Here is a 17,817-nt window from a genome sequence, read left to right on the forward strand (position 1 = left end):
CCATCAGGACAAATGCTTCACAAAAGTAAAATCAATCCATAATAATGCTGTTCACACCTATTGCTATGCGATGCATTTCCTATGCAAGATGTATATTGTACAGCAGGTGGCAGTCGTTCTCCTAAGGAGTGAATGACCACAAGTGAATCCTTCAATAATGATTGCAAGTCCTTTTCTCCTGCATATCAGTATGCAGTAAAGAGCCAAAGCTCTTTTATTTCTCAGATCATTTTCTGCTGTTTTTTCACATCGTTTATTGAGATGTATTTCCCAGCACATTTCTCCTGCATTTCCATATGCATTGCAGAGCTATAACTCTCTTTATTCCTAGATCATTTATGCTGCTGTTCACATTGTTTCTAAATGTTACTAATATTTATTTTCTCTTCTCTCTAGACTCATGTCCCCGAAATGTCGACTGCATGCTTTTCCCTCTATTAAGCATTAGCAGTACTAATGTTTTCCCCTCAAATAAGCATTAGCAGCCTGAGGTTACCCCTCTACCGGTGCAAGTGCAGCCCACACTCCAGTGGCCATGGATCTAACTTTTCACAGATTTCTTAGGGTTGTGCAATGTGTATACGTTTCACCTAAATATGAATATTTTGTCGTTTCAACAGAAATGCCTGAAATTGCACCATCCACAACGGTTTCACCAATACTACTTCCAGCAGGTCTCTATGAGGGCCAGTCTAAAATCCCTTCCATGGGATTGTTCACAGGTTTTCCTCTTGCTTTCAATATCTAGGTATCATTCCAATACTTCACAGTTACATTCCAAGGAGCCAAAGATGGCAAACATTTACGTTTCTAGAAAGCACAACTGCGATGCTCCTACCATTGGCTCAAAACATCCCTAAGCAGCACAAATGGGCTGTCATATGAAAAACTCCCCCAACATAGCAAAGTAGCGCAAAAACTGCGGCGTCATTCCTGCAAATGGCGCAAATGCATTGTCCAAGCACCGCATTAATGGGCCTGTTTTCCTCATTCAAAGTCTAGGGGTATATATATATATATATATATATATATATATATATATATATATATATATATATATATATATATATATATATATATACAGGTGCATCTCAATAAATTAGAATGTCGTGGAAAAGTTCATTTATTTCAGTAATTCAACTCAAATTGTGAAACTCGTGTATTAAATAAATTCAGTGCACACAGACTGAAGTAGTTTAAGTCTTTGGTTCTTTTAATTGTGATGATTTTGGCTCACATTTAACAGAAACCCACCAATTCACTATCTCAAAAAATTAGAATATAGTGACATGCCAATCAGCTAATCAACTCAAAACACCTGCAAAGGTTTCCTGAGCCTTCAAAATGGTCTCTCAGTTTGGTTCACTAGGCTACACAATCATGGGGAAGACTGCTGATCTGACAGTTGTCCAGAAGACAATCATTGACACCCTTCACAAGGAGGGTAAGCCACAAACATTCATTGCCAAAGAAGCTGGCTGTTCACAGAGTGCTGTATCCAAGCATGTTAACAGAAAGTTGAGTGGAAGGAAAAAGTGTGGAAGAAAAAGATGCACAACCAACTGAGAGAACCGCAGCCTTATGATTGTCAAGCAAAATTGATTCAAGAATTTGGGTGAACTTCACAAGGAATGGACTGAGGTTGGGGTCAAGGCATCAAGAGCCACCACACACAGACATGTCAAGGAATTTGGCTACAGTTGTCGTATTCCTCTTGTTAAGCCACTCCTGAACCACAGACAACGTCAGAGGCGTCTTACCTGGGCTAAGGAGAAGAAGGACTGGACTGTTGCCCAGTGTTCCAAAGTCCTCTTTTCAGATGAGAGCAAGTTTTGTATTTCATTTGGAAACCAAGGTCCTAGAGTCTGGAGGAATGGTGGAGAAGCTCATAGCCCAAGTTGCTTGAAGTCCAGTGTTAAGTTTCCACAGTCTGTGATGATTTGGGGTGCAATGTCATCTGCTGGTGTTGGTCCATTGTGTTTTTTGAAAACCAAAGTCACTGCACCTGTTTACCAAGAAATTTTGGAGCACTTCATGCTTCCTTCTACTGACCAGCTTTTTAAAGATGCTGATTTCATTTTCCAGCAGGATTTGGTACCTGCCCACACTGCCAAATGCACCAGAAGTTGGTTAAATGACCATGGTGTTGGTGTGCTTGACTGACCAACAAACTCACCAGCCCTGAACCCCATAGAGAATCTATGGGGTATTGTCAAGAGGAAAATGAGAAACAAGAGACCAAAAAAATGCAGATGAGCTGAAGGCCACTGTCAAAGAAACCTGGGCTTCCATACCACCTCAGCAGTGCCACAAACTGATCACCTCCATGCCACGCTGAATTGAGGCAGTAATTAAAGCAAAAGGAGCCCCTACCAAGTATGAAGTACATATACAGTAAATTAACATACTTTCCAGAAGGCCAACAATTCACTAAAAATGTTTTTTTTATTGGTCTTATGATGTATTCTAATTTTTTGAGATAGTGAATTGGTGGGTTTTTGTTAAATGTGAGCCAAAATCATCACAATTAAAAGAACCAAAGACTTAAACTACTTCAGTCTGTGTGCACTGAATTTATTTAATACACGAGTTTCACAATTTGAGTTGAATTACTGAAATAAATGAACTTTTCCACGACATTCTAATTTATTGAGATGCACCTGTATATATACACACACATCACAAACCACAATTCGGCAAGGTTCTCTACTCTGCGCCACCTGCCATTCGAATGCAGTGTGGGCTCTTCCGTTCAGACGCAGTGTGAACCTATGCAATTTGGGCCACAGGTTCTACCTTTCGAATGAAATACCAGCTCTCCCATTCAAGCATAGGGGTGGTGCAGTAATATTAAGAGCCTTTTAGCATTTCCCATTAACCTTCGCATGGCATTCCCTTCACTCACGGTTAAAACGAGCCCAACACATAATAAATAGCGCTTGATATAACTTTCAAAATAACTTTTGTTTCCTTACAGATGCGCATAAATGTAATAAAACCATGTGTGCCCCATTTGATACTACAGCTGCTGTTCCCCACCAGACAATGTGCCGCGGTGCCTGCCCACGCTCAATACTGCCGAAGCATCACTCACATACTCTCGATAATGCCACAGCACCACCCCTTTCGCATTTTGATGCTGCCACAGTAGTGCCCCGCCATGACAAACGTAATAAAGTTGTATTCTAAACTAACCTTTTGCTTTCGTCAAAGCTGCATATAAAAGTAATGGACATGTTTTCCATAACTAGCCTTTTGCTTCCCTTACAGACGTACTGTATATAAAGGTAATAAATGTATGTATTCCTAACTAACCATTTTCTCCCCCTACAGGTAAGTACAAACTAACCTTTGCTTCCCTTACAGGTGTTGATAAATCAAATAAAGTAATTTGTGCCCTACTTGATACCGCAACAACAGTGCCCCACCTGACACTGCCGCAACAGTGCTCCGCCCATGCCAAATGTGTGTACACAGAGTTATTACTATTTTCTCCACAGGCACTTTCAAATCTTAAGTTCCATAAATTTATAGATTTGCATCTACAGCAATGGAAACACCGCAGCGCTCCCATGGAAGTCCCTTTACCATGCCCCCAAATACTCAGTCCACTGCAGCAACAGTACTCTAAACTCTGCTCCTGCAGGAGGCCCACTTACTCTACATTTACCATTCAGAAAAGAGCTTGCATGCTCAACACTATGTTTATCCTAGCCTTTTCGGCTTTCTGCGTTGCTCAGAAATCACTGGCAATACACAGTTTGATCCCAACATTCATCCCACCTTCTCAGACCTGCAAATTATAGATAAACGAAACAATCAGACTCTTCAATAAATAATGCAGATCAAGTTAAAAGGGGCATTCGATTTACATTTTCAACTTGTCCACCCCCATACAACCTAACCAATCTAAGTCCCCTCTTGATCCGCTATTCGCCGATGATAATAACCATGCAGCTTCAAGATTCTGGTTCCAAAAGCACCTCAAATCAGTCCTCCTCCAATCTGGCATCCTGGACAAACAACAAATTCAATCTCTCGGTCGCTGGTCCTCAGACGCATATCACAGCTACACCAAAGTCAATCGTTTCCACATCAGGAAAGCTCATCAATCACTAATCAGCTAATCCCCCTATCAGTATCACCTGTCTCTATCACTCATGTCACCACCCGCCGTTGTCTCGATACATCTGACATGCACGCATGCATATGTGTACACGTACGTACGTATATGTGTGTATGTGCACGGATACGCGTACGTATATGTACATGTGCATATATGTGTGTGTATATATACAGTATTGTGCAAAAGTTTTAGGCACTTGTGAAAAATTTTGCATAGTGAGGATAAAAGTAATGCGATAAATAGTTTTCATTTATCAATTAACATCATACAAAGTCCAGTAAACATAAAAAAAGCTAAATCAATATTTGGTGTGACCACCTTTGCCTTCAAAACAGCACCAATTCTCCTAGGCACACCTGGACACAGTTTTTCTTGGTTGTTGGCAGATAGGATGTTCCAAGCTTCTTGGAGAATTCACCACAGTTCTTCTAACTATTTCGGCTGTCTCAATTGCTTCTTTCTCTTCTTGTAATCCCAGACTGACTCAATGTTCAGTGGGGGGCACTGTGGGGGCAATGCCATCTGTTGCAGGGCTCCCTGTTCTTCTATTCTAATCTTTTCTATTTGTAAAAGAAATGTTTGGGAGTATAAAATGTATTTTTCCTATTGACACACTGAAGCTGAAGATATAAATAACCATCTTAAGACAAATGCTTTTGTTAACCATCTTAAGACAAAAGCTTCTTAAGTTTACATTTATGCATTTGGCAGACGCTTTTATCCAAAGCGACTTACAGTGCACTTATTACAGGGACAATTCCCCTGGAGCAACCTGGAGTTAAGTGCCTTGCTCAATGACACAATGGTGGTGGCTGTGGGGATCAAACCAGCAACCATATGATTACAAGTTATGTGCTTTAGCCCACTAAGCCATCACCACTCCTGTACTAATATATATATATATATATATATATATATATAAAAACAAAAATCCTCCCTATCGAATCACAGTAAGAGCCCTCCTGTTTGAATGCTGCGTGAGCCCACCCATGTTCACACGTATAGTGGGCTCTCCCTTTCGAAGCGCTGAGTGGGCTTTTCCATTCGGATGCAGAGTGGACCCATGTTCGGATGCATGCTGGGCTTACCCCTTCGAAATAGAGCCAAAATAGAGCAGTATCCCATTCAAATCGCCATGTGAGCCAACTGCCTTTCTCACTTTCCCAGTTCGAATGCTGTGAGCCCATCCACATCTTGCTTAGTGGAGGTCTCCCATTCGAATCACAGCATAGGCCCTTTAATCAAATGCTGTTCAAGCTCATCCACGTCCTTGTATTATGGGCTCTCCCCTCTGAGGCGATGGACGGGCTTTCCGTTTCAGACGCAGAGTGGACCTCGTTCGAATGCATGCTGGGCTTACCCGTTCGAATGCCACGAGCTAAACCACTCTCTCGTTAGAGCAGGCTCCCATTCGAATTGCAGCGTGTGCCCTCCCTTTCGAATGCAGCGCGAGCCAACTCTCGTTGGTACCGATCTTTCACCTTAATGCCTTTTTAGGGGGTAATCAGGACTCAAGTTGTGTCTCAAGCTCCGAGCCCTCCAGTATAAGGACAGCAAGCCAAAGAAGTTTACCACTTCAATACAAGATTACATTAACATACAAACTACTGAAATGGAGTTAATTAACAGAGGTTCGGGAGGAGCATGTTAATTTTAAAATGACAAATCACAGCCCGCAAGTAGGAGTATATAAACCGCTGCTTAACTGCTTCTTGTGACAACTCTCCTGACATCCCATCTCCACCCCCTCTCTACCTATACTCTAGATTCATTATTTATCTAAATAAGTAAAGTCCGTCGGGGGTAATCAGGACTCAAGTTGAGTCTCGAGCTCAGAGCCCTCCAGTATACGGACAGCAAGCCAAAGACATTTACCACTTCAACACAAGATACAATAACATACGAACTACTGAATTTATATTTTTGAAACACTGGCATAAAATGTAACAAGGGGTGCTGAAGTCAAATGATTTTAGTAGTAGATCTACCTATCTCTGAGTTAAAATAAAATAATGATGCAGTCACCTTTCTAAGGTTATTGTTTTGACCTGTAGTTTTGCTCCAAATTCATAGGTGAAAATCACTTTGACGATTAATTAAAAAAATAATAATTATTGTTTATTCTTATGAGTATAACACATATAAACTGCTCAAGTTGATTTAGCATTATTTTGGGGCCATGTGGAGTACAGCGTGTTTAAGAATGTATAGCCATGAAGAATACAGTATTTTCAAAAATGAAATCAGGGAGCAGTAACAAGGATGGAATGAAGGAGTAAGGAGCTGTTTATGTGTGTGTGTCTCAGGTTACCAGAAAAGTATAAAGTGTGTGTGTGTAAAACTTTCCATTTACAAATAAACTCTAGAGAGAAAACTGGACTTTTTGCTTATTGAATTCCACCATAACCCCCCTCTACAAAATAATGGATTACTCAGTAAACATTGATCCATGTGATTTCATATTTTGGCTTTCATCATCATTTATGTTTATCTATCACTGGAAAAAACAGACAAACAAACAAACAAAATGATCAAAAACAAAGTTTTGATCCTGAGACCTCTGGTTCAGTTGACACAGAATGACCCAAAAGCAAAAGCCACTTTGTGCCTAAGAACACCCCTTTCCCATAGTCAGATTTATGTGTGAATACTGTTTTTGGTAGCATTGCTAGAATATTAATGACACATTAATACTTTGAGCCATAGTGTTAGCATTAGCTCAGCATGTACAATGCACCCTGTTCTCTCCAATTAACTCCCCTCCCTCCCACAGGGATGTCCCACAATCATATGGTCTCTACATACATACACCTCCGCTGGACACCTGCTTTACACAGAGAACACAAAGGCACTCGGTTGCCTGGCAAACTTCGTCAATGCAGGACAACTCAACTCACATGGGAACTTACAGCGAAGCGACACAAAACGCACAGAGCTGTAAAGTAAACACACAGCACTATGTGCCATATCTGACCTTGAAGTAAGAAAAAAAAAAACATGGTTTGAATGCAGTGTTATCGCGAGAAAGTAGTGACCTGGTCTGGAAAAACAAGCCCAAAATAAGTGACTTCCCTCAGGAATGATGCCCTATGGAGGGATAATGATCCTCCTCATGTTTTATATAACCATTCAACTTGCTTTCAGGTTGCAAAACTCTGGTCAATTGTCATGAACACCTAAACATACACAGTTCTGCAATTTTCTTTTTCAAAGAGATATGTCCTACAACCACCAATTAATTGTTAGGTGCTATTTTCATTGCATAAATATAGCTGAAGTCATTTAGCACATTTAGTCTGTACTCCACACTGAAAGACATTGATAATTTCAGCAAAGCTATGCACTGTAGTACACACCACAGCTGAGCCAAGAAGAACCTGCCAAACCAGGTTGTTGGACTTGCATAACCCAAGAAAAATTAGGAGCCTTCAAAGAGCATGTGATTTTTGACATGTTTTAATATATGATGGTTCATAAAACACAAACATCAACACACTAATGTAAAAATTATAGTTATTAATCAGAGGCCAACATTAAAGGAATATTCCAGGTTCAAAGAAAAGGAGGGACAAAATAATTTTTTTGTGGTAATATGCATTATCCCACAAATGCTGTAGATTGAGCGTAACTTGCAAAATATTATTTTAAGGAACTAATTAAATTGAACAGGCAACATGTCAAAGCACAATTTAAGGACTTACCACTGTAGACATGGATTTATTTGCTTTAAAGAGCAATAAAATGTAACAAAATATACAGTGACTCTACATTCACTGTCCCAGGACATTTATGTATGACTCCACTCTTTATTTGGTTGAAATGTTTAAAATGCAATGTACCTCAATACAGTGGAAGAAAAAACATTTTAAGTTCTGTCTGTAAATTTTAAGGTCTGGCTATAAATGAAGAACAAACATGACCTCACACCCTCAAATAACAAACAGGTTTTGATTAACTTTACTTTTAAAAAAAAATCTGTAAGGGCCTGAACAGAAAATATAAGCAATTCTTTCAGAACAATCTCTGATCATTAGTCAAAAACACCTACAGGAATACACATGTAGCCTATTGCTCATGTACTTTCTATACTAATTTGTAACCAATCCTAAATGAATCAAATATGGATTTTCTATTAATTAATATTCTAAACTAAAATGAGAAACTGAAGTTTGAGAGGGTTCCTATTTGATTCCTTTATGATTGGTTCCAAATTATGATGGACAATTAATTAGCAATAGCAACAGGCCTACATTAGCAATCCTTTAGGAGTTTTTGACCAGGGACGGATACTGTATGTCAGTTAGGTCATTTTGACTTTTGATAGGGCCCGAGTATGAATGGGCCTAATGTCGTTTGTTTGCTATTTGTTTGTCTTTTATTATTATTATTATTATTATTATTATTATTATTATTTGTTTGCGATTTGTTGTAGCAAAGTTATTTTGGTTAATTTGCTTTGGCAATATAAACTGTGACAACTGTTTACTTAGGACGTCTTAACGATTTACTTAAATACACACGTTCCCACAATTGATGAACCTAATCATTTACGGACATTTCCCATTTCCATATGTAGTTAAGTAATTTCTTCTCTAATTCAGAAACTTCCAGTAACAAACAACGCCATATATTTTATCGTATGTTAACAGCCGATCTGAATATATCTGTTGGCAACGTTCATCGCAGGTGACTAAGTTGTATGGACAGGTGCAACGAGTTTTTAATGATTGAAAACGAGTCTGACCAGTCGTATTAAAAACATTTCGCTTCGTTTCAGCAATACGGTTTGCAATGACTAAGTAATCGACAAAATAAACGCTCTCACGTCAACACATTTGTAGTTAATGACCGACATCTTCTGTCAATACGCGATTACGGCAATGGATTGTGTAGCACATTAGAGCTTAAACGCTTGGAATCGTGCACCCACAATAATGATATTCTGATGGTTTATTCTTTATATTGTAAAAATGTAACCATTGCTGGCAGAGTATGCAGATCGAAAAGCTGATGGCACCGCCACACAGTGTAACCAATCGACCATTCATTACCTGCTGTTTTTCGAAATGCTCTCTCTCGGCTCCAAGAATCGTTTCCGTCCTTTTGCTTTTCACCCGCGACGGCATCTGTCGTATTGAATTCATCCTGTATGGTGCCTCGTAATTTTTGTGGGTGACAAATAGTTTCGTAGCAAAAATGCCTTTTGGTCCAAGTATTCGTAATTTTACAATCCAGTGTGAGGTTTATTTTATAGGTCGCAACGAAGGACACCGCGACGCAGAAAAAAAAAAAAAAAAAAAAAAAAAACCTGCTCTCGCTTCTTGCCGGATTGAGTCCTAGCTACTACATCATTGCTGTGGGAGGAGAGAGAGGTGGAGAGACAGAGAGAGACATTCTATTTGCAGACAAACATTGCTTTATATTAATGCTCCCTTTGTTAATGGAGTATAAAGGGGTTCATTAAACATTTAATTTATAAATGCATTATGAATCATTAATATGCGGTTATAACAACATATATGAACGTGACTTTCATGTAATACCTGCCAAATAGAGCCAATTTATGTCACGTTATAAATGCTTAATAACACTTATTTAACATCAGCAACCAAAAGTGGACACGGAATCCTTTATTATATAGCTGCCAACGATAGAAACCTGTACATGAAAGTATGCTTTAATGGTCATCAGGCTTTATTATGCTATGAATGAATATGAAGACCTGAAAAGTCTAACGGTAACTAGGACTAGGTAAAACCATTCTTTTGACATCAATGTGACAAAGAAAGTGACAACACAAGTGAGTCAAGACATTACAGTAGGCTATTGAATATAAACACAAAGTTGACTAGCAAAATAACAATTGCTCCTTTTAATCTCACTATGATTTGTCTATTTTTGCTACATTATGTTTTTGATTAAAATAAGTATGAATATGTGCATTTATAACATGCTCAGTATTTGGCAAGAAAGATGAAAGTTGCCCTTTTTATGCATGTTGCAATAACTGCATATAAATTATTTATAATGTATGTGTAAATGACATATTGGTAATTAAAACCCCTTTAAAAACACTTAACATAGGGAACATTAATGTAAAATGTTACCTACTTATCTGCATAGAGTATCCGATCATAATATAGCATGGACTTTTAGAAGTAAAACAAGTTTCATCATTCACTTGTCCCCATAGAAGATATTTTTTAAGGTATTTCTAAAGAATCTAATGACAGACTGATAAACAGTATAATAATGATTAAATATTAAATCCCATATTATATCAATGATTTAAAAAACTAAAATCTTTAAGAATGCCACTCTGACAGCAAAGCCATTAGAATGCTTAAATAGAATTTTAATGTATGCAGCAGCTCATAACAAATTTTCATTTTATTTAAAACATGTAATTTAATTTATTGCAATCTCATGCACATCTGATGTGCGATTCAGATGTTTAATCTGAGAACATTGGAAGACACGGTCCTTTAACTGTTTTCTCAAGCTAGAACCAAATTGAGCTAATGACCCTCTAGATTATCATGTATTTGTTTAACTTTTCAGAGGATGAGATTTTAACCAGGATGTGCACTTGATCAGGATGTGCACTTGATTCAAATGTTCCAGGACTCTTGTTCGTTATCGCTGAACAGGCGGACTGTGTTCATGTCCTTGTTCAGCAGAAGTTCAACATTATTCCACATTCTTCATGAAGGACAGTTTGACACCTACCACACCGAAACGTTTCAGGCATCTCCTGTCAACAATTCAAAAGGAGCAAGACGATGAAAGAATATTCAAACCATTAGTTTCATCTAGCTCAGTTTATTGCAAAAAGACTACAATTGCTGCACAAAATGCACACAGAAAATGCACAGAGAAAACAAACTACGCAAAGAACACTTAAATTTGGCACCAAGATGAAAAATATTTCCGGTGATACCAGATGCGTGATGACACAAAAGAAATTACAAACCTTTGTTTTGTTTACTTTTTGGCTTAGCATTTATAAAGCGAAAAAGTGAAAATATTACGACCTTCAAAACCATAGTATATTTACTTTTGGAATATAAATGAACTCTAAATTGTTGATTTCACAAATTATTGGATGTAGAAGTCTTTAAACTTGTAAAAAAAAAAAAAAAAAAAAAAAATTTAAATCTGACATAGTATTAAAAAAACAGTATTGCATTATATTAAGGCTCAACAGATCGTTAATGGACATTCATTCATAGCTGGAAATGTCATTAAACTTTTATTTATTTATTTGGGTAATGTTAAACTGTGACAGCAGTTAAAGTAGGGTACAACTGTGCTAAAGGCACACCTTAAGGAAAATTAGTTTATTTAAATTTTTTTCAAGGTTGAAAAAAATACATTTCTTTTTATTGAATATTGATGGAGCAGGTGAGGAGGGGGTATTTTAACCACAGGGGGGTTAAAGTGATATGTGTAGATTTAGGGACAGTAGTTACTTTTATAGGGCAAAATTTGTCCAAAACTTATGCAAATACTTCAAGAAGCTTTTTCTGAGTATCAACCACTTCAGAAAAGGGATAACTATTTCTTGTTAATTTCAATCACATTTGGCATTTCATAACATCTCAATGATTTTATAAACAAAAGAATCTCAATTGTAACTGGATCAGTCAATGTGAGCCCACTTTGATAATTCTTCTTCACATCAAATCTATTACCCCCACTTTAGCCCCTGCAACAAGGGAGCTTTTTACCCCAAACTCTATCCTTTCACTTTGGCTATTGAACAGTTATAGAAAAACTTTCGATTTAATCACATTGAACAAAACTGAAAATGACAAATATGTATTTTGTCTTTAAATTTTTTTTATAATTTTAGGTACATAAGCTACATCGATTAGCAAAAATTAAAAATTACAGTATTAGATCAAATTACCTCAAAATCAACCTCTAGACATTGCACGCAATGATCTCATGGAACAGGAAAATGTTGCAGTGCATAGTGGCAAACAGGTGTTTAGGAAAGTACTGTGGTAGTTTTTGTTGTTGTTTATTGTTTTAGGAGAAAATAAAATCAAAAGTGCCTTTTACCCCAGGGAGCCTTTAGCCCTGTTGTACCCTACTTTAAAAACTACAACAGTGTCTTGCAGTTACACTGCAACACTGTAACCTTGACCTAAAACTGGACAATTAAAACTATTTGAAGCATTTCTTAAATTCTTGTTTAACTGTTACACATGCTTATAGCGAACTAATCATCTTTTGTTGTAAATAAATAAAATATTTAAAAAGTGTTTCCCACATTACTAGTAATTAACCCAGGACCAAGCCACCAGGGGGCCCTGCAAAGCGAGGTCATGCTCCTAGTGAGCCTACACACATGCAGCAACTTCCAGCAACATAGCGACCTCATCTCATTCATATTGTCAATGAGAGCTGGAGACTTCCGGCGACACCAGCGACAGCGACCTCTGGCTAATAGATGTGGTCATGGCAAGCAACAGACAAAGTTGAGAAAAGTTTAACTTGATGCAAATGAGGAGCGACTTTCAACAGCAACAACCAATAGGAGTGAAGACTGTAACTGCGTCTGAAACCGCATACTGTCACACTATGTACTGTATTTGATAAGAAACGCATTTCTCGGCCGGTAAAACAGTACGCTCTTTAGGTATGTGAGAGGCAGTATGAATAGAATTTGGACATACAAACATCCGGGAATGTACGCATGGTTCCACCAGAATATATGACGTGGCACAAACAACCGTGAAAATAATCCAATCAAGTTCGGTTAAACAAGGGCCATTTAAGCACAATGAGCAACGTTCTTTGTGTATACAGCACTTACTGTTGAAAACAGCCTTCCGCCCCATGGTTCTCCACCATTTGTTTTAAATCCAGTGTTTGAATGTAACATCTCCTCAGCTCCAGATGCATTGTGGTATAGGAAATTGTTCAACCGATCCACACTTCGGATTCCCGCCAGAAGTAGTAGGTCATCTGGGCATTTCTCCTTTACTGTCTTATGAATATTATGGATTCGGACATACTACTCCACTGGCATACTGTTTTTGGCATACTATATGGTAGGGAAGTATGGATATTCAGACACAGGGTGTGTCAGTGGAGCTCACGTCACCCGTCTCCTTTGAGATAATGAGTCGAGTGCCAATCCATTCTCATTCACTAAGCGTCCAATTTTAATGCTTGTAACACCAGAAAACACAACAAAATTACAATCCTTGCAGTCTAAATTGGACGAGATGTACATAGAAAAAGCAAATGGAGCATATATCCGATCAAAACCCAGGTAGATTGAAAAAGGTGAAAAAGTTCATCCTTTTCGGCCTTGAGAAACAAAGACAGACAAAAAAATAAATAAATAAGCTTAAGATTATTGACATTTTAATAGAAGTTCAGAAACTGGTTTAGGACAAAATTTGGCTTTTTTTATCATAACCTTTATAAATCCAAATATGAAAAAGCAGATTGTGACTCTCTAAAAATAATCAATCGTTTGGATTATTTTGATGCACCCTAAATATGCATTTTGGACTGTCAAAAAATGGCGTACATTCACTTGCATTGTTTAAAGGAGGAGGCCTGTAATGAAATCCTAAAAGTCTTAAATTCTGTTTTGATGAAGAAAGAAACTCAGATACATCTTGGATGGTCTGAGTGTGAGTAAATTATCAGCAAATTTTCATTTTTGGGTGAACTATTCCTTTAAGTACATCGGATAAGACTGACAAACAATGTCTATATTATCCTAAATTTATTTCAATTTTGATTGAAATGCGTCCTTGGGCTCCCTCTCTTTCTCTCTCTTTCGCTCTCGTCTCACCCACAAACACAAACACACACACACACACAAACTTGTTTTTATATCATTGTGGGGACTCTCCACAGGCTTCCATGCATTTTATGGATTTTATACAGATCTAATGACACTTTCTACCCCCTAACCCTACCCCTAAACCTAACCCTCACAGAAACCTTTTTGCATTTTTACATTTTCAAAAAAACATAGTTTAGTATGTTTAATAAGCCATTTCCCTCATGGGGACCGCTGGCTGGGCCCCACAAGGTAGGTGATCTCAGGTTTTACTATCCTTGTACTATCCTCTGCGCAGCGCTGCATGAAGTCGAACACACCTATTCATAAAATGATTACAACCGAACTTGAGCTCGTCACAACCGGTTACACTACACACTCTGCTGGGGTTTGTATTTTGAAAAATCGCTTTAAAGGGAAAATATCAAGTTCTGATTGTGATGTGCATGGGTATTACATTCTACTTGCACTTGAAATGTCAAATTTAACGTGTATTATCATAAATGTTTATGGTTTTAATTTACAAAAAGAAAATAAGGCCTTTTTTGACAGATTAGGGGATCGGTGATTCACATGTTAGCCAGGTATCCCAATTCGTCACTAATCTTAGGAGGGAATTTTAATGTAGTTCTGAAAAGTACATTAGATTGATGGCCTCCACAGACTGGTAATCTCAGTCCTAATTATGTAATTACATTTATGGAGAAATTTTCCTTAATCAATGCATGGAGGAAATCTCACTCATTACAAGAATCTTTTACATGGAGTAATAATTGATTATTGAGTCATTCTAGGACTGATTATTGGCTTACTTCTAAGGATTTAGAAAATATTGTCACTGATATAATACCATCCCCATTTTCTGACCACAAGGCTATCTCTATAAATATTCCCTTTAAATCTTCAGCTAATTTAAACAGAAAATCTGCATGCTTGAAACGGAATGATTAAATTCTTCAGCATAATGATATTGTCACCGGTGTAGAAAAGCTGATCTTGTCCTACTGGAATAAAGCGAAAATAGATAACAATTACTGTAGCAACTGGGAACTTAAACTGGAAATTGGAAACTTTTTTAGGAAATATTGTAGTGACCTAGCTAAAAGGAGAAAATCGATGAGGATAAAATTATAGCTAACATTTCCTCTTTATTATCTAAAAAAGTAGAAGAACTATCAGAATTGGAAAAAGCAGAACTTACTGAACAGCAACATCAATTAGAGGATATATACAAAGGAAAGTCTGAAGGAGACTTTATAAGATCTCGAAGAAAATGGCTTGAAGATGGTGAACAGAGCTCTGCCTACTTTTTCCGACTTCAGAGGCAACAAGCCAAAAATAATCATATTGAACAACTGCATATTAGTGGTGACATTGTTGAGGACCCCAGAATCATTGCCAATTTTTGCTCTGTGTTTTATAGTAATCTGTAAACTTCTAATTTTTGTCAACAATCTACCTCTGAGTTCTTTGAGTCTTTACCCAACATGAAGCAGTTTAGCATTGAGAACTGTAATATATGTAAGGCCCATCTTAGAATACAAGAAATTATCCCATAAACAATGTGATGATTGATTAACATATTGGATCACTTCACACATGCACTAAAATGTCCGGTCTAATTAACAAGCTTGTTGAGTAATTAAGGAGAGAATCGTGTTTGTTGAGTGTTCCAATTACATGTAATTAGAAGTTGATGCCCACACCCGGGAATCCATCAGACTTTATTAAAAAGAAAAAAAACCCTGTGCAGATGTATAACAAAACTGCATACTGAAGAAGGCCGTGAGGCCGAAACGTCTGTGTTCTCCTGTACTGTGAGATATGAATAAAATATAAGAAATTGAGAAAAAGAAGTGCAGATCATTTTGCTGTTGAGACTGTCAAATATTTTTTGTGGATCTACGCACCCTGTACTGGTAGAGCACAGTGATTCCATTTCTTTGATCGTAGTTGAATTCTCTAATCACTAGCTGCCACCAAAATGCCTTTTGAGACAATCAGTGAATCATTAGATGCAAGAGTGAAAATGTTCACCTACAGCACAGGAGATAAATCTAGAATCCTGATCCCTGGAGATTTATTTGATCAAATCACCCTAGAAAGAGTCATTGCACCAGTTGGAAGAGAAACCCAAGAAATTCCATCAAAAACACTTTCGCTTTGAACTTCATGCTAAAACCTTGAGTGAATATTATTGCAGTGGAAGAATACCAAGAGGGTTATGTATGGAAAAAGCCCCCACAATCGGCAGAGATGATGAAAACTTCTGCCAAAGGTGGAGTGAGATTCTTAACTTCATTGCTCTATGGACTTGATGCTTTTGATTATTTAATTTTCTACTAACTGTCCAACATTGAGAATTCTCTCAGCAAATGTGAAAAAGAAATTCAAACAACTTACAATCTCAGCAAGCTGGAAGAGTCACGAAAGAATATTCAACATGAACTGGATTCATTTTGAGAGAATCTAAAAAAACTACGAAAGTTTCAATGAGACACCATGGATTACAAGGAAAGTAAAGTCTACAAGTGGATGTTCAGTACACCCCATAGAAAATATCACAACACAAGATGGGCCCAACATTTCCAATATTCGAAATCGAATGAATCCAATTCACCCATGTCTTCTGCAACAACTACCTCCAGCATTGCTTCCACCTCAAGGAAAACTTTTTTGGAACCAACTCGGAAATCAGAACATACAAAAACAAGAAAAGGAAACCAACGAGAGGAGAGTCGAGGGTCCGGAAGTTACAGCAGGTAAATTCGATCGAGTTCATTAATACAGTTGAAGTAGACAATGAAAAGGACAATGTAGTGTTTAATTTATCAGAGAAACAGCTATCTCAAGATCATGTAACTGTATTAAACAAAGGTCTTTCTTTCATTCCTTCCCCTATTACTAACCTGTTTTTGGTCAAAGTAGAACTGTTTAAATTTATGAGACAGATTAAAGTTTTTTTTTTTTTTTTTGGGCCATCGCAAATCGCAGGAACTTATAGTTCCTCTAAGGTGTTTAAACCTAAAAGCACGTTCACTCCTCAAATAACTAATCCCTCTGTTAATACCTTCTTCAGATTGGTGGAAAATGACATGGAGGACTTATTAAAAAGTGGAAACACTTCATTTAAAAGGGATAATTTAGGGAGAAATCAAAGACATGCATTACAATAGCTAGCTTAAGATGAATCTATTGTTTTTCAAAAAACAGACTGTAACAGGGTTCAGTGGAAAGGAGGAGGCAGGAACCGGAGGAAGCATCAAAGTAATGTTTTTTAATAAACTTAAACACAAAGACACACAAACGTAAACGCATACAGGGCAGCTGCCTGTAGCTCTCTCCCAAACTGTTGCATCTCGTTGCACCTATCCCTCTCTTCGGCTGATTGCCCTCCTCCTTGTCACACAGATAAAGGAGGGGGTATAGTGATACAAGATGTGGAGGTGAGGGCATGGTCAATCATTCGTCTGGGGATAGAGGAAGCGGTAAGTGTTTTCACTTGAGATGAATTGCTGGTAATTGCTGTTTCTATGTTCACAGTGAGAGATGGGGGAAATAAAAAGGGGCCAGACCAAAGAGTGGAAGAGAGAGTTCAGCTGACAAGTTGTGTGTGTGTTGGCCGTTGCCATTCCCAGAGCGTTTGAGTGTATCTGTGAAGCTTTAGCGTTACACCGTCAAGTGAACGTGTTTTCTGTTATTAATAAATTTTCCTTTGAGTTGGATTTGCCACCTCCCGCTTCCTCATTCCTTGAACCTTGTACACAAGATAAACACAAATATGTAAGGAAGGTTAAATGTATGTTAAAGGATGAGAGATGTCACACTAAATTATTGTTCAATACAACATTGAATTATAAATCAGAACTTTATATATTAA

At 37.7% G+C, this 17,817-nt stretch overlaps 1 protein-coding gene across 5 annotated transcripts in view; it reads right to left on the reverse strand.

The window, feature by feature from the left end:
* LOC127435485 (huntingtin-interacting protein 1-related protein-like) overlaps positions 1-9,421 on the reverse strand; it is an 85,362-nt gene extending 75,941 nt beyond the window's left edge. For 4 of the 5 annotated variants that reach the window (XM_051689058.1, XM_051689049.1, XM_051689063.1 and 1 more), the window contains exon 1: positions 9,178-9,421. In XM_051689058.1, coding sequence (XP_051545018.1) covers positions 9,178-9,270 — 93 coding nt within the window. In that variant the 5' untranslated portion in view covers positions 9,271-9,421. The remainder of the gene's footprint in view (positions 1-9,177) is intronic. The other variant, XM_051689032.1, reaches the window with a different exon arrangement.
* Between the last annotated feature and the right edge of the window lie 8,396 nt (positions 9,422-17,817).

Source organism: Myxocyprinus asiaticus, chromosome 4, assembly GCF_019703515.2.
Source record: "Myxocyprinus asiaticus isolate MX2 ecotype Aquarium Trade chromosome 4, UBuf_Myxa_2, whole genome shotgun sequence".
In the NCBI taxonomy this organism is placed as follows: Eukaryota; Metazoa; Chordata; class Actinopteri; order Cypriniformes; family Catostomidae; genus Myxocyprinus; species Myxocyprinus asiaticus.